Source organism: Cygnus atratus, chromosome Z (assembly GCF_013377495.2).
Source record: "Cygnus atratus isolate AKBS03 ecotype Queensland, Australia chromosome Z, CAtr_DNAZoo_HiC_assembly, whole genome shotgun sequence".
Lineage (NCBI taxonomy): Eukaryota > Metazoa > Chordata > Aves > Anseriformes > Anatidae > Cygnus > Cygnus atratus.
In genome coordinates, this window is record NC_066396.1 from 36,044,742 (window position 1) to 36,066,527 (window position 21,786).

Below are 21,786 nucleotides of genomic sequence, written 5' to 3' on the forward strand. Positions count from 1 at the left end.
TTCAGTTTAAGATAGTCTGGAATACTGTTTTGAAGCTGAGTACATCTGAAACACAAAGTACTCTACAAACCTACTATGAAATTGTATCAGCTTAGTATGAAAGAAGCTTTTGGTTGATAGGTGATAACTGGGAAAGTAATGAGTTTAAACAACAAAAATCAAAAGTTTGATCCTGGCAAGGAGACAAAGGAAGTTTTGCAAGAGTGGTTCCTAGTGTTCATGAATCATCAATCCAGCACTAGCTGCATCCAGAACTGAACTTTTTTTCTGAACAACCCCGGTCTATAGCCAAAGGAGGGAAATTGGAAGAAAAATCTGAGTGGTTATCTGGCATATGTTTAAATGAATGTACCTACTCTTTTCCATAGTGCAAAGAATAATTTATTTTTTTTTTTAATTTTGAAACAGACAATAGGAAGAAATTGTGAAAAGAAGAAACTGTGAGACAGCTGACAGAAAGGAAGCTTAAATTTCTATGGTAGTTCAATATTTTTGAGGCTAATAAATTATGGTAATTGAAATTTCAATAGCAACAGATCTATGTAAAGCAAAGATATATCTGGTGGGTTTTATGGCATTTATAAGAGAGAGATGGGGCATGTGTCAAGTTTGCTGGATGAGCTATTCAGTGTGGTAAGCAAGGACTGCACTAAGACTGCCTGCATGCTATGTAATACACTTTCTCCTTTGCTCTCTGTAGATGTAAATCAAGACTACCTCCAGTAAATGTCCAGTGTAAATAGAGGTCTAGCCTGCACAACAGTGTATCATCGAGCTACCTATGTTGCTCAGGAATAAATGGCATGTTGAGGGGAGTTGCTCATTCTGTGTTTGTTTTTGTTTTTGTTTTTGTTTTTAATCCCAGTATTGCTATACTAATTCATAGCCTATTACTGAATATGATTTTTATTATTGTATTGCTAAAACTGTTACACCTAGTGCTGGATGCCCTGTGCACACTTTTGACTTCTGTGCATGCGTGCAGTGCTAGAAATTTATGTGAATTAATCATATAACATTGCAAAAACATTAAACTTGTGGTATCTCTCTAATGCTTTTAATTTATATGGTAAATGCTACAGTGCAGATTATATTATCTTTCTTCTTACGCTTCTTACATTTTTCTTCTGAAAAAGAGATTGGCTTTATTTTCTTTTTTTCTTGTTTATTTTCTTGTATCTTCTCTTGTAATCGCTTACACCATTTTGGTATGTTCACAAAACTGTTTTTTGTCCTGATTTTGTGCTAAGGAAGGTGTAAATGACTACTGGAGGAATTTTACAATTAAGTCTCACCTGCTTTTCATGTGTTTAGGAGGAAGGATGGTTTCAATAACTTAAAGGAAAACTATTCAGTTTATTCTAGAGTTAACTCAGTATGGAAAAAGTTTTTCAGTCTTAAAAAGAAGAAGGAAAAAAGAACCCACACAAATGCATGCAGATGCTGTCCTTTCTCTTGGATGGCTCAAAATGGTTTGGATTTAAAACTTCAGTCTTGGCAGGCATTGAGTCCTCAAGGAATGTATGCTTGTTAAATCCTGACCAAAAAAAAAAAAAGTTGTGAAATTAAGAAATTAAAAATGTAAGGAATTCTATTCTGTTGAAGGACAATCTTTAAAGCCAAATCCTGCACTCTGATTTATACCAAAGACCTCCTCAGAGTATTCTGTCTGAACTCATAAAACACACAAAACCAAAGGTCAAATACTCAGAGCACATACTGCTGAGGGCTGAAAAGGTATCTGGATGCTGACCTTTCCTTCGAGAGCCCTGCTGGCATCCAAGCTGGTATGGGTCTGCATGCATGGGGAGGGGAGGAGAGCCACGCAGAGCACATGTGGGGGCACCAGCCCTCCTCGACCTCTGCCAGGCCCAGCTGCTCTTTGGATGCCACTCCACAGGAGGGCCTGGGGGGTCGGGGGGGGGACATTTTACACTCACCTCCTCTCTCTGAACCGAGCTGGAAGAAGCTCTGTGGACACAGGGCCACCAGCCAGCTGCTGCAGGCCGCTGCTGGAGGGTTTCCACCTGCCAGTGCGCAGGCTGCTCCCCAGCAGGCCCAGTCTGGCTGCCTTAGCTGTGTCCCAGCTCAGGGCCCGGCCGAGGCAGGCGCAGAGCTGCTGTTATGAATGTGGTTTGGATGCTGACTGCCAGCTACACTCTGTACACTGGCTTCCAGGCTCATTTATAAACTGATGCCACCTTCTAGAAACTAATTTTTTAGGTAGGAACCTGGGAAGTTGTAAAATTCATGCCTCAAAATCCACCTAGGGACAGAGAGGCCTTTACCTTGGGAAGGAGTTGGTGGAGGGCTTGGTGGTTTGAGATTCTTATTGGAAAAATGCTGGTGCAGTAAACATTGTGTGCTTGCTTGTCTTATTCAGCCATTAATATTTTTGGGTTTGTTTTTAATTTTTGGACACAGGACCTGTGAAGGGCGAAACATCCGATACAGGACATGCAGCAATGTGGTAAGTGAAGTATAGCTTTGATATAGCACAAGTCATCACATATGACAGTCATGCCTATATAAGATAAAATAATTTGCTTGTGTGATGATGGGAACACTATAGCTGTTTAAACTGCCTTCGTATCACAGGACCTCTGGCAACTCATTATTGATTTCTCGAGAGGCTAGAGCGATGATGGCGTAGCATGGCATTAAAACCGGATGGCATTGCAGTCACAACCTTTCTACGTAGGCTGTCAATGAAATTTCAAAGCTGCTCTTTATAACCCCCCAGCAGATTAAAAGACCACTCATGTTACTTTGGTAGCTGTCTGGTTCACATTGGTCCATCTGTCAGGCTGGAGGATTAAATGTTAAGGACTGAAGGCAAGTTAGTAAGAGATGTGTGTTGCTATTCACTTGTGCCTTCCCAGCACTGTAATTTTGTTGTATGCCTTAGAAAAGCAGTTTTAGATAGCCTGCAGTAGTGCTGCAACCTTTCCAAATGTTTTTGCTGTTTGTTGGTTGTTTTTTTGTGTTGTTTTTTTGTGTTGTTTTGTTTTGTTTTGTTTTTTCCTATGGTGAATGTAGATTTCACTGAAATAAAATAAGAAACTTCAACTTCTGTGCTCACCAAAGTGAACGCGTGTTTTCACTGATGAAAATGGAAATAAAGACTTTCATATGGAAAGTCTTATTGGGTGCCAAGAATTGTGAAAACTCTCAAATTACATGGAGCAATGTCAGTTTTACCAGTAAATGGAAAATGAAATCAAACATGCTGTGGGCCAAGCTTTCTCATGCCTGATAGGGACATATTCAGAAGCCTTTCAATAGGTGCTTTGTCTGAAAAAAAAAAAAGTTTAAAAGTTTAAGTTTTTTTTTTTTTTTAAAAAAAAAAGAGTATGTTCCTCGTATTTGGCTTATATTCTCTTCAGTAGACCACAATGAAAGAAATGCTTGCCTCAAACTGAGTTACAGTCTCCCATGCAGTGAGTTTCTCACACTTCTGCCTCAGAAATCAGTTCTGGTTGTATGCTTTGGGTCACTGAAATCACACATCAATCTAGACATCTGCTTCACTGACAACAACTGGAACAGTCAATAAATAGGTCTGCTGACTGATTAACAGTCTGATTTCCAGCTGTGAGACACTTAGGCTACACTGTGACCTTGGAGGGAATGGGAAGGTTAATTTGTGTCACTCAAGCTGCATGGCTGCATGCTATAGCCCTCTGTAATACGATAAAGAAAGGGAGGAGGATGTGTGTGTGGGGGGGAGATAATGTTAAAGGCTAATTGAGCTAAAATTAGACCCATCAGCTTTGTTTCAGTTTGTGCGTTGCTGTGTATTATGACAGTCCGCTTCCCCTCCTGCCCTGCTCTCATGCAGTGAAAGTTACCAGCATACCACTCTGCTGCCATTAGTTGTTCCTGGATCACCCTGATGAGACCCTGGCATTTTTCCTGTGTTGCAACCCTTGTTCTGTAATCACTGAGCTTAACTTTGCAAGACAAAGAACATATTTTTTTTAATGTTATTTTTAGCTTAGGTTCTGTTTTGCAACTGTGTACCTGGACAGTTTTCCTTCAGAATAAATCCTTGCATAGTTTTGTCAGGCAATTCCTTAACATACCTTGTATTTGACAATACAGGCTCCAGACTGCTCAACATAGCACTGAGGCATCCAGCTTCAGAACTCACTCAATTTTTAATAACAAGTAATCCAAACTGAAGCCCTGAAAGTGCTTTATTATGCTAAAGTCAGTGAGAGTTTTGCCATTGAGTGATGAAGACCCAGGATTACATTTACAATTTTAACCCCTTTTATTGGAGAGGGTAAAGAATGCATTGTGCTGCCTTGCTCTCTTTTCCTTAACACAAAGATCAAATAAGTTTTCATTTGTTTCTTATTAGTCAACTTGCAAAACTAGCAATAAATCAAACAATCCTAAAGCTACTGACTACATCAGACTTTGACCGGGCCTTTCAAATATGGCTTTGTGTAAAAAGGAAGGTATTTGGCTATATTTGCTTTGCAGATACCTGATCTCAGTGGAAAACGTTTTCTATTTATTTTTAAAGTACACTCAGTCTTTGATTCAGATGTTATGGCATTCCATTCACCATCTTTACTGATCTGAGATACTGTGCACCAGTATTCCCACTGTCATTGCAATTGCACTGCCACCATGATCATCAACAGAAAATGGGGTAGGATCCTGCCACAGCAGGGGTGTTTCTGGGGTTGGGTGCCACTTTGAAATACATTGTGCAGCACCAGTAGAAACTGAAACCATTACCAAACTGTGTACTCTTTCAGAGTAGCACAAACAATCATAAACTTTCTTTTTAATGACATATTTGTCTCCAAAATCACAGGATACACACACACACAATTAGGTTGTGGAAATATTTAATTAACCCCATGGCTCATCACAGAATTATGCTCTGAAAAATGAACATAGTAGTGTGCAAATTTTTGTTTACTCAGAATTTCCATTTTAAGATTTCATCCACAAAGACACTGAGGGTGTGGGACACCCTCAGACACAAAGACACATCAGGTGGAGGGAACTGCCAGACTCAATGTGATCTACAGTTTTGTCTATGTTGGCTGACAGCCTGTTGTGTTCAAGGAAAATGAGAGTAAACTCCCACCCCTCCAAATGAAGCTAGCTATTATGCATTCTGGAAAAATTCCTTTTTGATTCCTGTGGAAATCAGAGAGTCCCGAAATACAAGCTTTCATTGCCATTAGCTGGTGTATAACTTGAGCACTGTAGTTATTGTTCATAAAAGAACTGGTCTTTTTATTTTCTGCAAAACATCTTTCTGTGAATTGACATGCTTTTGTTAATATGACTGTCCTCTTACAGGAAAGGATGGGTAGTCACATATACTAAAGGCAAAATATTTCAGAGATGAAACTGGAGAATGGGAAGAATACTTCTTGGAATCTGGCAATGAACACATTTTTGGACGCACTATCATTAGCAAGATTTTGCTACAGCTGGTTTTAATTCATCCTGAAATTAAATAGCATTAAAAAAATAGAATGAGATAGAGAAAAGAAAGGCAAAGGGAGAGAGTGGCACATCTATTTCTTCTGTGGCCTGTATTATTCTAGGAATGCTGAGCCTTTTTGAATAACACTGACTGTAAGAGAGATTGATACTGCTGTTTATAAAGCTTCTGAGCAGTCTTTAAAAGAATTAATCCAATCCAGTATGTTCACCACTTGCATTGTCTGGTGTTGATCAGAAAGTAGAAGGATTATGGATATGAAGCCACATGTGTAAATAGTGAAAGAAGCAATGAGGGAATCTGAAGATGATTTAGGGTTGAATTGCATCAGTCTTTCTTCTTGCTATTCGTATTGACTCCAAGTATGTTTCCAGCCATTTTAGAATGTAATCATGGGGGGAGGGAACGTGTCATTTGTTTTTCTTCAGAAAATTACTCCAAATGCAATGAAAGCATGCTTTTGTGTCTGGCTGGGTTGCTACATTAAATGTTATGCAAAATAAACAAAAATATTTCCAAACTGTGAGTAGGATTTTTTGACTAGATTTTTCTTCAAGCTAGCATGCTCTCTGTTCCTTCTTCTAGGCATGTTCTCAGTTGCCAAGTTCTCTCCAACTTTTGTACCAGGTTATTATGCTACCTCATTTGCCCTTTCTCTTTTTCACTCCTACTGCCACTGCACTATTTTGTTTTTTAACTCCTTTTACATGAAAATCTTTCTGAAGAAGGTTTGTTGAACTGTGTAACATCTTCCTCCCCTCTCTCTGCAATTATCAGCTCATTTTTTTTTGTGATTGGTTTTTTTTTTCAATTTCCCTGATATTTTTCCTCTCATTGCACTGCTTCTTGAACAAAATCAGGAGAAAATTGAGATGCATGAGACTGGCACTTGATTCCTGTAGGAATTTGCTTTTCATATTTACTTATAGCTGCCAACAGGATGATAAAAACTACAAATAAAGCTGCTTTTGAGATTTTGCTGTTTGACATGAAAATAGACAATGCCACAAGTTCCACAAGAGTACTAGCTCTTTCTACACAGAAAGAGCTTCCATTAAGAGGCTCCATTAAGTCTAAGATAGAATTTGTGGATGGAAGATCCCATTGATCAGATCATCAAAACTTGCAAATAACACCTGCAACTCTCTTTTTTTTTTTTTTTTTTTTTTTCACTTACTTTCTTCACTTGGCTGAAATACCACCTCTGGTGGCATCCCCCATTTTCTGGTTTGCGTTCAGACAAGCTACTTCCATGCCTGTTTCTTATTAACTCATGCTGCTTTTTGTACACACCGGTACCTATATTGTCCATCTCACTTTTGACAGAAGAAACTATATTCTTGCCACGTAACAAAGCCTAACCTGTTGGAAACCATTACACCTAAACTTCCAAGTGCATAGGTGCTTCTAGAAGCATTGACTTGTGAGTATGAAAAGCACCATCACAAGGCAGATTTTTTTCAGATATACACAAATGGTTAGCAAAATTTAATTTTCCTAACCTCTAATGGGTAGATATACTATGTGAAGTCTTTTACAATTGAACCAGTTTGCATTTTACAATAAAATTTAGTGTCGTCTACCACTTGAACAATCCTGTAATCTTCACTGTAAAAAACTTTTCTTTCTTATTCCAGTAGGGGGGTAAGGAGGGGAAGCAACTAGAAGCACTACAAATATCTCCTTATTAACACCAGATTTGCTTAATGACAGTTTGCTTTTTCAGTAGAAATTCTTTCAAACTCAGGTCATTTATTGTGACTACAGTCTGTTCTTCAAAATGCTGGATTTTCATAGCTGCTATCCTATTTTTGAGTGGGTGCACTTTTAAACCTCTGTGTCATTGTGTGTTGTCTGACAACTATTTCTCTGTATTGCAAAAAAAGTGGTTGCTAATGATGTCAGCTTTGACTTCTCAGTATATCTTCTCAGCAAGTAGACCTGTGAGTCTATGACTTCTAAAAAACAGAACAACAATAACAACAACAACAAAATCACTGCTATCGTCCTATGTAAATGCATCAAGAGTCTTTGTAAGCCAGGATCACTTCCATCACAGTGGCATTTCAAGATTCTGTTACCTGTAGATAATTCACACATTTAAATTTGCTATTTCTGATAATAAATTTTAAACGCTTTCATTTAATGTTTAAAAGGTGTGAACAAACAAAAAAATCAGAATTATATGAAAAATGCATATTGAATTATTAGCTAAAAATGGAAACATATTTGAAGTAATATATATTATTAAGAATTGATTTTAAAATCATTTCTAATGACAAATACTCTTGGAGGTTTGGATAGATTCTACACTGACTGTTTCATCTCTAGTACATGTTTATTTAATACAGAGTAGAAGCATCTGCTGATATTCCCTCGTTTACTTTGTTCATATTATTTCTCACATGCTGTTCTGTCAGATGTTGCTTCTGATGTTCCAAAATATTGTCTTGGGATTGTCAGAGAAAGCTGTAGTGTGAGCCACACTTGATCTAAGCAGTTAGGGATGTGCCTAAATTATTTAGAAGTTCACAGGAGCAGATTAATGAAAAACCTGGTTACAAGAAACTTAATCCAAGCAGGGCACTCAACAAGTCTTCAAAGTTGAATGGAGTTTCTGTTAAATCCATAGATCTCTTAAATCTCTGCACTTGCATCTGAAGTTCTCATTCAGTCTTGTGCAAACCCCTACTGGAAGACCTCAGGATTTCTTACTCAGTAATGAAATTGGTGCAGCTGAAACACAGTGCATATTTCATGGAACTGGTTCAATAAGCTGTTCTGTCAGATGCTGCACAGTATAGTCCAGTTGTTAGTCATTTTTTGCACAGAGGAAAAGCTCCAGGTATAGTAAATCATTCTTGGCCTCTGCAAATATACAAGCACACATACTGTAAACTGTTTGAAGGTTCCTCAACTGCTTCCACCTATCACAGCTTAGATATGATCTTCCACATTTCACCCACTAAGTAAACTTTTAAAAGCCTGACCCACTTTTGTCCCATGAAATCCGATCTACCTATCACCATCAAGGGACATCTGGGTTTCATCTTATCTTTTCCACTGGTTTGTTGATTAATAGAAATTGTTTTGAATGGGATTCAAACATGGCAAAACTCCATGGACTTTATGAATTACAATAGGGTCAAATAGGAGGTCAACTTGAAAAAAAAAATTGTATGTGAGGAACAAAATGCATGTGAGGAAAGCCACAATAATATGTCCAGAATTAAGTGTCTAAGAGGTGAAGATGAAACTCTTGTGTTTGTTTTAAAATAGGTTTCATACTTCAAAGAGATTTCTGATCATCTTCAAGATGATATGTATTTTGTTTGTGGTGGAGAAAATCTTGAGTTGATAGGATGAACAGAGGTTATAGGCACAAGCACAGGCTCAGTGTTTCACAAATATCCCATGAGCCTTCACACACTAAAGGTCATCAGACAGCCAATTACAACTCACAGAGTTGGAGAAATTGCTTCCTATTCACTGGAAATTTTCTTCCCTAAAACATGATGGATAGGAAGCTTGAAGACAAATGGACTTACACAAGCCTCTCAAGTTTATAAGATCTTGCTGATTCTTCAAGGAGTGCAATGGCAGCAGTTCTTCATGTCCACAGGGGCCCACAGATATTCTCAAAACAAAAGCAAAAAAGATTTGAATATAGCACCAAATTAGAGTAGCCTGAAGCATAACTGTTAGTGCTTTTGTGGCCAGATAACAGTGCTGCCACATTTTCCAAGCCAAACATAGGCCATGCAGATATGGTCAGTGAAATACCTTGCAGAAATACATAACCCATACGAAGATGGGGATACTTCAGGCTCATTGCTGGTCTAACTTGGCCTGTGACTTCTGGCTGGCTCAACAGGTGAGCACACCTTCGTTTGTCTCTGTTGTACAGGTAGAAAAACTACATACTGTTAGATAGCTTCCAGGATCAGACTCTTGGTGGAGGAAAATACAGCTTCACTCAGGCCAGTGAAGCAGTGCTAGCTGGCAGCTGTGAAGGATCCCCTTCCACAAACCCCCGGACACATGCTGAAAGACATCTGAATTTTAAAAATGGAAAAGACTTCGTGGAAAAGACTTTGTCAAATCAGAGCCTACAGTTTCTCCTCACTAGGAGCCAGCACTGCACAAATTGGGCACTCAAACAGGCAAAAACTGTTATCTAAAGATGTGAGAAGTGTTTAGAAGAAAATAACAACTTACGGTTTGAACCAATATGCAACAAAACATTGACTTTGCCTTATCTGTTATTTCAGCAACTAGAGTACTCATTTGTAAGCTGTGAGCTTCTGTCTGTCTTCCATTATATGACTGAACAAGGCTCCCCACTGATCCTCACTGACATATAATACAAACAATAAATAGTAAGTTTTAAAAGCCAATGAAAACACAGACAACAGATTAATAAAAAGTACCAAGCTCAGTACATTTTCTACTTTTTCAGTCTAAGTGACCTGTGTCTAATGTTGGTAATATTGGGGCTGCAACTTTTCTTACCTTGACCATTTTGTTATAAAGAACATTACAGAGATTATTCAGGTGTTGTGGGTGTAGGTGCAAGTACGTGTGCTTTCCTAACTGGAAGGAAAGTTCCCCTTGAGAGAAAGGGATCTTCAAGGCCTTTAGGCAGATCTAGGGTTCAACATTTAGGATTTAAGTAGGAGAAAAGTGGTGGGTCAGACTCTGACCCTTCTTCATATCTGTGTGCCAAGATAAGTATGGATGTTTGCCTTTGTGACTGCTTGAATGTATTCCTTGAATGGCTTCACGTTTCACATGCAAACTTCTTTAAACACAAGCTCTGTTATTTAAATCCATTGATTTATTTTGATCATGATATCAAAGAGTGAAATTTAACATTGGTCCTGATCACCTGCCATGTCCTGAAAGTTTGTTATGTTGACCATAGATTTTTTATTTCTTTGATTTAAAAATAAAATCCAACACAACAAATGTAGTATTGAATCATTTACAAAGCAGGATTATGAGCTCTGTATGTTGTGTGTTCTAAAGGGCCTTGCTGTCTTTGTAAAAATAAAGTTATTGCAAGCCAGGAAGTTTCAAAGGTAGAGCCAAGCTTGAAACAAACAAGAGAGTTGGCTTGGATCTCTGCAACAAGCATAAGCCAAGCAAAGAGACCTGACTATTCGCTTATGGACAGAAAAATTCAGGGAAGGGCATGCATCAGAAGATTTTGTGGCAGAAAATAAGGCCACAGTGTTCCTCTTTGCTTGTCCCTTCTTTGGTGAAAATAGAGCTAAAGCAGATCTTGGGTCAAGTGGTAACTGTCTTGTTCATCCTCTGTTTAAAAGCAGAACAGAAAGACAGTTTTTCTCTACTATGCCTTTTTAGACTACTATGGAGGACTAATGAAATTCCCACATGATCTGCTCTCTTCACTCGCTGCTATTGTCCAAACTTGTTCCTGTATTAACAGTTTGCCTAGATCACAATAAAGGCCTGATTGCCTTTTATTTTTTTTTATTTTTTTTCTGGAGATTTTAAAATCAAACTGAAATAAAATCAACCTTTTATCTTTAAAAAAAATCATCATCATCATCATCCACAACTTATGAATAGACAAGTTGTATGTTGTCTAAGCCTTCCCATAGTAAAATTCCAGTTATGAACTTAGACTTTCAATATTGACTTCCAAAGAGAATGGATGTGCTCTACATTATCGCTATTTGATACATATTTTTCTACAGCAAGATTTGGCCCAAATCCTTTTCTTCTTCTTAATCCATTTAACCTTTTGTAGCAAGAGCACTACCTCCTTGTACTTAAACACCAGAACTGTGCCTGGAGCTTGACCCATAGTGTTTAGGCTGCATCACATTCAAATACAGAGCAAACTCATTGAAAATTTGCTCTCATGGTACAAAGCAAATTAACTGAAAATCTGTGGCTTATGGCCATGGCTTGTATGTGTGTATAGTTCACTGTAAGAAATGTTTGGAGTGGTATGATCCAACATCATTCAACATTCAAGCATAATGGGCATAACCACATTGCCACTACACAGTGAATGCGGGGCCAGATTCATTATCCTGGGTTTGTGCCAAGGGTATACAAATGATAAATTTATAGCCAAGATTCTGCCAGTTTGCTTCAAGAGCAGATTTGAAAGCTTGATTGTTAAGAGACGTTTTCTTTTAGATCTTAATACAAAACAATGATCCTTTAATGCCATAAAGTGACACGCAGGCCCCATGGCATTCTTATTGAAAACTGTAATAACCTCTAAATCCTGTCTAAAGGAGCAGGAAAGAGCTAGTGAATGAAGATGTAGAAAAATGTCTGAGAAACATAGGTGGCCATTTAAACCTCAGAGGAGTTATTTTGCCTGAATAGCAGCAAGATTTTCCTAGCTGGGCTGATAGATCATCTGTGAATTAGTTTGTCATTAATGATACCAGAATTTCTGTAGGAGGAAGTAGTTATTTTGAGGACAAACAGACAAAACAGAAAACCTATAAGGATATTGTCTAGTTGTATATATGTAAAAACCCCCTCCTTCAAGTTTATAATCAACATTTGTGCTTCTCCCTAAATAAATGTTACCATCCTCAACCGAAGGTATCGCAGGTATTCATTTCATCTGGTATTTGACCAGATGCCAACGTGGAGCAGATTTCCTTATGAGAACAAGATGGAGGACTATGGGGCCTTAATAATCTGAGGCAGCTGTATTTCCAGCACTTGCTCTTTTGTCATAATTCTCATGATGGTGGGTGTTTCTCCTAAACCTTAGCTCCTGTATTCCTGTAATTTTATAAGAAATTAAGGTTACTTCTAAAAAAAACAATGAACCTTTAGCCTTTGTGGTTGGTTGCACAGGAAAATTTGAAAATATCAGGCTTTAAGGATCAAAAACTGGAAGGGAGATAAAAAGAACTCATGTTTATTTTGCCTGAAGTCTCATGATTTTGAAGTTTTTCTTGTTCTCTTGAGAGATTAACTCATGGTTTTCAGTGTTACATGATGTCAGGAAAGTATCTGTGGGATAGAAAAAAGTCATCTTCCAATCTCAAGAAGAGAAATTAACAAAAGACTTTAAGTAGTATGACTGATCTTTGTTTTTTTATATCAGAGGTACTGGGTGCAGAGTCAGATTATATGTCTCACAAACCTCCTAAAGAATTAGCAAAGTGGCTTTTCACAGTAAAATCATAAGTTGCTAATTATGTGAGTTATAAAATATTTGCCTGTAATAGGTTGAAGAAATGTAAATATGTATTGCATTTTTCTTATTCCCATTTCCATACTAACCAATTTAAGCCACAGGAAAAAAAAAAAAAAAGAATAAAATTTAAACAGATAATTGAACCAAGTTATTTTTTTTTTCTTTTTCTTCAAACAGAGGAAAAGTTGGTTGGCAGAGTGGCTGTGCTAACACAAATACGCACATTTGTGCACAAGTGGAAAAAATTCAGTAAGAGCATTTCAGGACTGACAGGTTCTGTGGCTAAGATACATAAAGTGTGTTTCTTGTGTCTCCTGCATATTTACACGTGGCCTTGATGTTTTTTCAGTAATTCTGGGGAAAGAAGAAAAGAAGGCATAATTATACTGTTGAATTTTATGTAGTTGTAGCTGTCTCTTCTATTTCAGTCTGAGATATTCTGAACAGAAAATCTGGGTACATCTGGTCACTGTGAAGCTCGGCCAGCTACACAACACTGTGATCACTCATCACGAGTAGACTCACTGACCTTTTCCTCCTCCTTTTCTGCAGGACTGTCCTCCAGAAGCAGGTGATTTTCGTGCTCAGCAGTGCTCGGCTCACAATGATGTCAAGTACCAGGGGCAGTTTTATGAGTGGCTTCCTGTCTCTAATGATCCCGACAACCCGTGCTCGCTGAAGTGCCAAGCCAGAGGGGCAGCTTTGGTTGTAGAGCTGGCACCAAAGGTTCTGGATGGGACCCGGTGCTACACTGAATCCTTGGACATGTGCATCAGCGGTTTGTGCCAAGTAAGGAGAGAAGCCCTACTCTGCCAGCTTTGCTGATGACTTCTTCCCTCAGTTCTCTCTCACATGCTCTCTTCTTCTCCGTACCTGTACCATTTGGGGTTCTTCTTTTTAGTCATCTGTTTCCATAATCTTGTTCTCTTTACTGTTACCTTGTTTGGAAGAGGTATACAAAAACAATGAGCAAAAGTTATTTTCTCACTTAAAGAGTATTCTTGGGGTTTTTGGAGGAATGTAACCTCAGGTTTTGAACTGTTTTGTAGTTAGCTGCAGTAGTAGATCAAGTTTGAAAGTATCCTAAGAAAATAATTTTAGCTTTTTATTTTGCTTTGCAAAAGCTTTCCAAGTCTAGGAAATTATGTTGTCTTTTGAGGATTGTTGCTCCCTATAAGTCACAAACCACGTAGTGGTGGATGAAGTACAAAACTGGAAAATCTACCAGTGGTTTGTAACATAACTGAGCAAGCTGCTACACCTCTTTGGGTCTCAGTTTCTCCATTTGTTAAAAGTGAGACTTTTTAACCCTTAAATTCACGTCTAGGGATCATTCAGCCAATTTATTGACATCCTAATTTGTCTTCTTCCTTTCACTGAGTTGTATTTCTATTACCTTTTACTTATGTATTGCATTTACATGTATATTACTGTTGTTTTGAACCTATCTACATCAAACTTTAGTTGCCTGAACTGCTTATAGGCTACAGGCTAATGAATGGGAGTACATTTGTGCCATCTCTGTTAATCATGGAACACACCTCAATATTATAAAAGGCTAAGTCTGGGTTCATGTTTCAGTGCCTAGTTTCCTTCAAATCTAAGTAGACTTCATACATTGTTGGCTTTCTGTGTATTTTCAGCCGCATTATGTGCCTTGGGAAGTTTTCGCCCCTGCTTTCTTTCTCTTTGATTTTCTACTCTAGCCAATAGTCAGTAAATGAAACTGAGTAGCCACTTGTTCAATTAATCTCATTTGTGATCTGAAAAAGGGAATCATCTAAATCTCTTGACTTGAATTGTGCACGTTTTTGGAATTTTTTTTTTTTAATATTTTAATATTTTTTTTAATGAGAGCTGCATTTCAGTCTTGTGGTTTTTTGTTTGTTTTGTTTGTTTGTGGGTTTTGTTGTTGTTCTTGCTTATTTGTTTCTTTTAATCTTCTGAATTTGACCAGAGGCACAGGAAGCTGCATGGGAGAGTGACTCAAAGTATTCTGCCTACAGTGGGCTGGAAATTAGGAAAAGCACATTCAGGTTTTGTGTCAGGCTTATTTCTAATTTGGCCCAAATCTGAAGCAAACTTTCTGAGAAAGCCATCCTTTAGGAACAGAAACACAAATATTCACTACTAAAACAAACACATTTGCATTCTCATGACACTTCTTACTCCTGGAATACTGAAGCTGGCTACACTCATAGATCCTACAATGGTCCTATATCTTAATGTCTCTGTGGCTTAGGTAGGCATTTTGAAGGTAGATGTACAATACTCTAGCCCTAATATCCCTGAGGAACTTCAGCTAAAGTAACCTTTTGCTTTTATACTCCACAGTGGTAGAATGATATAATAATTTTTACCTCATAAATATAATGACTGTGTATTTCCCAGGACCTTCAGCATTCAGTTTCTCCATCAACATTTCCCATACACGTACAAATACTGCATCGTTTTCGAAGATGGCCAAAAAAAAATAATGCTCACACTGCACTCCCCACTAATCTAAATAAATTTTAGATTTTTGGATGTGTTAAATTAAAAGTAACAGAAAGTATTATTATCACAGTGCATCCCTGCTAGCCAGTCATATCTTTATGACAGTAGAGGTACTAGAACATTTTATAAAACATTTAATCAAGCCTATTCAATCAGTCTGTGCAAGAATCATGAGTTAGTATAAATGACGTTAAGACCAGTGTATGCTTACACAGATATTGTGTGAGCTCTGTGAACTCACCACAGGGCTGTTCCTCAGCATGTGAAATTTGGGTCTGCCCATGGCCTATTGTGTGCTCATAAGCTGTTCCTGAAGTTATTAATGGTGGAAAAGAAGAGGTAGTTGAATTGCCTTCTGTGTGCCTCAGCACTCCTTCCTGATTAAAAGTGCTATTTTTCACTCCCATTGGCAATTTGTTCACAAGATGCAACATTTGAAAATTACAAGATCCTTCTCTCATGCTTATCTCTTAATTTTTCACGTTGTTTGTAGCTTTAGAATTACCAGTAGCTTAGTGGTATATTTATGAGTCTTTGTTTAATGATTAGTTATTTAGCTGAAGTCTTTGTTTTATGTGCTAGCCTCCTACTAGTTAAATTCTGAAGAAACTTCTGACCATATTCAGAGCAAGAAAGCCACCTTCCAATGTAGAGATTCAATAAGTTGCATTGTTAAATCTTTGATTCCCTGAAGAGTATGTTTGGAGAATCATGAAAAGATATTTACTTTATTTACAGAGGTGGGGTATGGAAGAGGTTAGGTAGTTGTTGATTCAGTGCTATACATGCTTCATTGGATAGGGTAGTACAGATGACCCTGAGAGTTCAGGAGTCATGCAAGTTGTCTGTGTCTTATCTGCTACCAAATTACCGAAACATGAATGTATTTATCTTCTGTGAAGAGACTGGCTACATTTCACCTTTGTGTAAAATACCTAAGAAATTAATGGAAATTAATCTCTAAGGATTGTTTTCCTCTTTCTGGAGTTTACATTGAAACCCATAGGTGACAGTTTGAGCAACACTGTTTTTCAAATGAAAAACTCTTATTGCCTTTTATTTCTTCTTAACTGTCTTGTTCCTCCTAACAACTTTAAATAGGTTTATGTATGGATCTCTGTGTTATGTTAGTCACTTTTTCTTTCTGCTATTTTAAGGAAATACAGATGTAATCTTTGGGTCTCATTTTGAGGTTGCCTCACAATGCAGTATACCCCATTGTTATAATGCTGCTAGCTTGAAGCACCATGTTGAAGTCAACTGAATGTCTTTTAGGATGAATAGGGCTTTAATATTCCACACTATAAACATAATGTTTAGTCTTGCTCAAAATGAAACATCATGAATCTTTTCTGGTTTTGCTTCCTCCCTTCCTTCCACCCTTCCTTCCTTCCTTCCTGCCTGCCTGCCTGCCGTCTCTCCCCCTCTTCTTCCCTCCATCCTCACCTGCTCACTGTCTTCTTTTCCTTCTTTATCACCAATTGTTGTCACATTCTGACAGTACTGCTGACAATACTCTCAATGAGCTGCTGGAAATCCACCTGAAGAAATTTTCTGTCATATTTCATTGATTTCATTATACTGGGTTCTGATCAAGGGCCAGCCTTATATGATGCACACTAAAATCATACTGTAATTTGTTAAATGCATGGACTTTTTTTCCATTTCTGTGATTGACAGTTCATCTGTTCTGTTCTCTGCCATCACATGTTTTTATCCTCTCTCATCTGACAACTTTGCTTGATTGTGGGCTGTGCCCTTTCCTGCCATGTCACTGTGACTGCCTGCCATATTTCTTGCTGTGTGTTCTCCCTTGATTATTCACTCAAGCAGCTATCTGAGTGTTAGTGCAGTTTTCTCTATTTCCTCACACTTTCATACTTTGGGCTCTAAACAAACCCTGATCAGGATGCAGCACTGGATTGCGAGGAGCATGGTCATGCATGCTCTGAAAGGCCTGTAACCCAATCACCAGTAACCATAAAAATTCTGGGACTTTTACTAATGAAAACAAAATCTCTTTCCTGTTATCCAGTTTCTTCTAACATTTCCCTTCTACAAACCAAACCCTTTGGTTTCCTCTCTCTGATTCTGCTGAAGGGGAAGTATTCCATTTTTGTTTTTGTCATTCTCTATTTTCCTGATCATTTTCACTTGTTCTTCCTGTTATCATAGTCTTCATACTTGGTTCTCTTTCAATTTAATTTTTGTCTTCTGCTTGTCTGAATTCCACAAATACTCCTTTTGTTAACTCTGGCAAGGAAGAGCAAGAAAATCAGTCTTTGCTTTCTCAGGTGATCAAGGGTTATCCAGGGCTTCTGCTGTCTCCAGTACTAATGGCAGAATCTGCATGTGGCTGTGTGCCACCAGATCAGGATGATTGTTTTATTTATTAAATGTTTTGCCAGGCAGCTAGGTGTTACACAGTGTTTCCAAAAAACAGCTCCAATCAGTATTGTAGCCAAAACTGCACCTGATGTAGATGAGTACTTCCCTGAAGCCACATTCATAGATCAGGTGCTTGCAGTCTGGACAGTCTCTTACATTTACACATGTGGCATGGTACTTCTGCTCTGCACTCCTCCTTCCCAGCCCAAGGAGCCTAGCTTCACAGGGACTGGAAACGTGATAATACAGCAGTTTCCCAGTCCACACAGGATCCCTGCATCCCCTCCTTTCTCACAGGCACTTATCTTTTCACTTAATTTTCTCTCTGTCTCTGTCTCTTTTTTTTTTCTTTTTTTTTTCTCCCTGTAATATGAGCCACAGTGAAGTGTGCCATCTGAGGTCTTGCTTTTAACATTTTAGGCGCAGGACAAGACAACAGCATTCCTTTGCCATGAAAAATCATTATAGCCCTCAGAAAGCTTACAGCATTCTAATATTAAAATGTAAAATTTTGAAAATTTCCATAATCAGAACATTCTCTTTTAACTAACTCCTACAGGGGTGTGACTAAGTAAGCTCTCCCACCAAAGGCAGAACTTGTAGCCAATGTCTCTGAAAGATAGTGTAAATTTGCTTGCAAAAACTTTTTAAAAAGAATGATGCTACAACTAATAGCAACGTTTAGTAGTATGGTGCCTATTAAAAATCCATAAAAATTGATATGATGTATGCCTGGATTTTGTTAAAAGCTGTCTGGTTTCATACACATGCAGGTGTATAAGAGCTATTGACTCCTTTAAAATTCTCTAAAGAATCAAGATAAAGGGGCCAGCTTTTGCCTTCATTTATTTCAGCATAAACCTGGAATAATTTTACAGCAGTCATAGATTATTCTGCTATTGAAAAATCAACTCTGATACTAATTGTATGTTTATTATTATTGCTGCCATTACAGTTGTTGTTGTTATTAAAGACTGTTAAATTATTTTCTGTTTATACTGGAATGGCAGAATGAAGCATATTATAGCTCTAATAGCAGGATTGGACCCAAAAATACAAAAGCTGGTCACTCCTGAGGAGGCCTTCGGGGAAGTTCGCTGCTATGAAAAGAATGGGGTTGGAAAAAGCATATTTGTTTCTTCTTTCAGAACTATTCATCTTTTTCCATGTGGTGGTTTTACCCATCTCGGCAGCTGAACTCCCCTGTAACCACTCTCTCACTCCCCGTCCTCAAAGAAAAAACGGGAGAGAATACCACAGAAAGGGCTCAAGGGTTGAGATAAGGACGGGAAGATCGCTCACCAATTATCATCATGGACAAAAAAGACTCAGCATATGGAGATTAATGTAATTTATTGCCTCTTACTAACAGATTAGAGCAGTGAAAAACTAAAAGCAAACTAAAAACACCTTTGCCCTTTATACGCCCTTCTACCTCCTCCCCCCAAGCAGCGCAGGGGAACAGGGAATGGTGGCTGCGGTGGGTCCCTGTCACTTCGTCTCCGCTGCTCCCTCACAGTCCCTCTCTGCCCCTGCTCCCCGTGGGGTCCCTCTCACGGGATGCCGTCCTTCCTGAACTGAGCCTGCGGGGGCTGCCCACAGGCAGCAGCTCTTCAAGAACTGCTCCCACATGGCTCCGTACCACGGGGTCCATCCCCCAGGAGCAAACTGCTCCAGCACGGGTCCCCCACGGGTGGGCGGCAGCTCCCCCCAGACCCTTGCTCCTGCGTGGGCTCTGGCCAGCAGCGGGTCCCTTTGGAGCCGCCTGGAGCTGGCTCTGATCTGACACGAGGCAGCTGCTGGACTCTGCTGCAGCCCCGCTACTAACAGGCCCTTGCAGTGTAAACCCGATACACTCCATTACATTCTTTTTGTTTTGGAGGTTGTTAGTTAAAGAGAGCTGTATCTCATAAATTCTTATCTTAATGTCTGATATTTATGGTAGTGTTCATTTGTTTTATTTACAGATCAATCACCAAATAGTACTAGAGGTAGCTTATAATCTTTTCTGACTGATTGATTGATTGATTGATTGATTTATAAGACATTTTCCTGCTGAGCTGCATAGTGAATTCAAGTCATCTGACAGCAAGATTACTTCCCCCTTATTTACCTTTCACAAACTGATAAGTACCTGTAGTAAAAGTGGTCAGTCTATGGACCCCATGATGCTATGGACACAGGCTGAAAAACACTGACTTAAAAATAAATGATTAAATAAAAACATTAGGAAAGATTATTTAATAAAATGCCATGGCTTGAAATAACAAAAATCATTGCTTGTTTTTGAAGTCGGTATTGCAATGGAATTGCAGCCAACAAAACTGATTTGTACTTCCAGAGCTATAGTTCATTTCAAGCTGAGGCAGTGAGTGCACTGGATTAAGAATATTTTTCCAGAAGTGTATTATGTATAGTTTTTTCATCTACTTCTTAAGAAGAAAAAAAAAAGTTTTTTTTTTCTTTTCAAATATTAGTCTTAAGTACTAATGCTTACTATTCTGACATTACTCGTCATTACAAATGTATGATAAAAGAATTTGATAGTGAGTGATAGATCAAATAAATTGATAGGGGAAAATATTTCTAATGTAAGTGAGAAATTATCTTCTGGATGTTCATATGCAGCTTTGTCCAGTAGGGCTTGGATATGTATAATAGATGAATGAATAACATATAAATACAAGAAAAAAAAAAAAAAAGAATATCTGTCATTATAGAATCATGGAATCATTTTGGTTGGAAAAGAACTTAAAGATCATCAAGTCCAGCCATCCGCCTAACACTACAAGTCCACTGCTAAACCATGTCGCTAAGCTCCACATTCATGCATCTCTTAAATATCACCACTTCACTGGGGAGACCATTCCAATGCCTAACCAACCTTTCCATCAAGAAATTCTTCCTGATATCAGATCTAAACCTCCCCTGACACAACTTGAGGCTGTTGCGTCATCTCTTAGTACTTGTCACCTGAGAAAATTGACTGACACCCTCCTCGCTGCAAGTGGCTTTCGGGTAGCTGTAGAGAATGAAGAAGTTTCCCCTCAGCCTCCTTTTTCTCCAGACTAAACAGCTCCAGTTCCCTTAGCTGCTCCCCATAACATGTCTTTTTAGTCCCTTCACCAGCTTTGTTCATCTTCTTTGAGCATGCTCAAGCAACTCAATGTCCTTCATGTAGTGAGGGGCGCGAAACTGAACACAACAGTCACCAGTACTGGGTACAGAGAGACCGTCACTTTCCTAGTCCAGCTTGCTGCACTGTTTCTGACAAAGGCCTCGATGCTGTTGGCCTTCTTGGCCACCTGGGCACACTGCTGGCTCATGTTCAGCCAGCTGTTGACCAGCACCCCCCAGGTCTTTTTCTGCTGGGCAGCTTTCCAGCCACTCTTCGTCAAGGCTATACGGCTGCATGGGGCTGTTGTGAGCCCAGCGCAGGACCCGGCATTTAGCCTTGCTGAATGTCATGTGAATGGACTTGGCCCATCCGTCCAGCCTGTCCAGATCCTTCTGCAGTCTTCCTACCCTCAAGCAGATCAACACTCCTGCCCATCTTGGTGTCGTCTGCAACTTACTGAGGGTGCATTCGATCCCCTCATCCAGATCATTGATTAAATGCTAAACAAATCTGGCCACAATACTGAGCCCTGGAGATCACAGGTTGTGACTGCCCACCAACCAGATTTAACTCCATTCACAACAACCTTTTGGGCCTAGCCATTCGGACATGTTTTTGCCCAGTGAACTGTACATCTGTCCAAACCAAGAGCAGCCACTTTCTCCTGGAGAAGGCTGTGGTAAACAGTATCAATTGCTTTTCTAAAGTCCAGGTAAACAACATCCATAGCCTTTCCCTTCTTCACTAAGCAGGTGATCTTGTCATGGAAGGATATCAGGTTAGTCAAGCAGGACCCACCTTTTATAAACCCCTGCTGACTGTGTCTGATTGCCTGGTTGTCCTGTATGTGCTATGTGGTGGCACTCAAGATGATCTGCCCCTTGTGTCTGGGCCCAAGATGATTGTGCCCCTTGCCTCTGTCTTCCTGCTCAGTGGGATGGGTACCCTGAGAAGAATTAGTCTTACTAATATAGACTGAGGCAAAGAAGGCATTAAGTAACTCAGCCTTCTTCTCATCCCTTGCCATTCTGTTGCCCTCCTGCATCCAAGGATGGAGATTCTCTTTAGTCCTCCTTTTCTTTTATGTAGTTATAAAACGATTTTTTA

The 21,786-nt window shown here is 38.9% G+C and overlaps 2 protein-coding genes across 4 annotated transcripts in view; one reads left to right on the top strand and one right to left on the bottom strand.

Moving 5' to 3' along the window:
• Positions 1 to 21,786, top strand: part of LOC118253760 (ADAMTS-like protein 1) — a 419,478-nt gene that overhangs the window by 310,399 nt on the left and 87,293 nt on the right. For all 3 annotated transcript variants that reach the window (XM_050716258.1, XM_050716257.1, XM_035558495.2), the window contains exons 4-5: positions 2,425 to 2,470; positions 13,230 to 13,466. In XM_050716258.1, the coding sequence (XP_050572215.1) occupies positions 2,425 to 2,470; positions 13,230 to 13,466 (283 nt within the window). The remainder of the gene's footprint in view (positions 1 to 2,424; positions 2,471 to 13,229; positions 13,467 to 21,786) is intronic.
• Positions 8,486 to 21,786, bottom strand: part of HAUS6 (HAUS augmin like complex subunit 6) — a 223,635-nt gene continuing 210,334 nt past the window's right edge. The window contains exon 18 of the transcript XR_007709265.1: positions 8,486 to 8,495. The gene's annotated coding sequence lies outside the window, so the exon portion shown is untranslated. The remainder of the gene's footprint in view (positions 8,496 to 21,786) is intronic.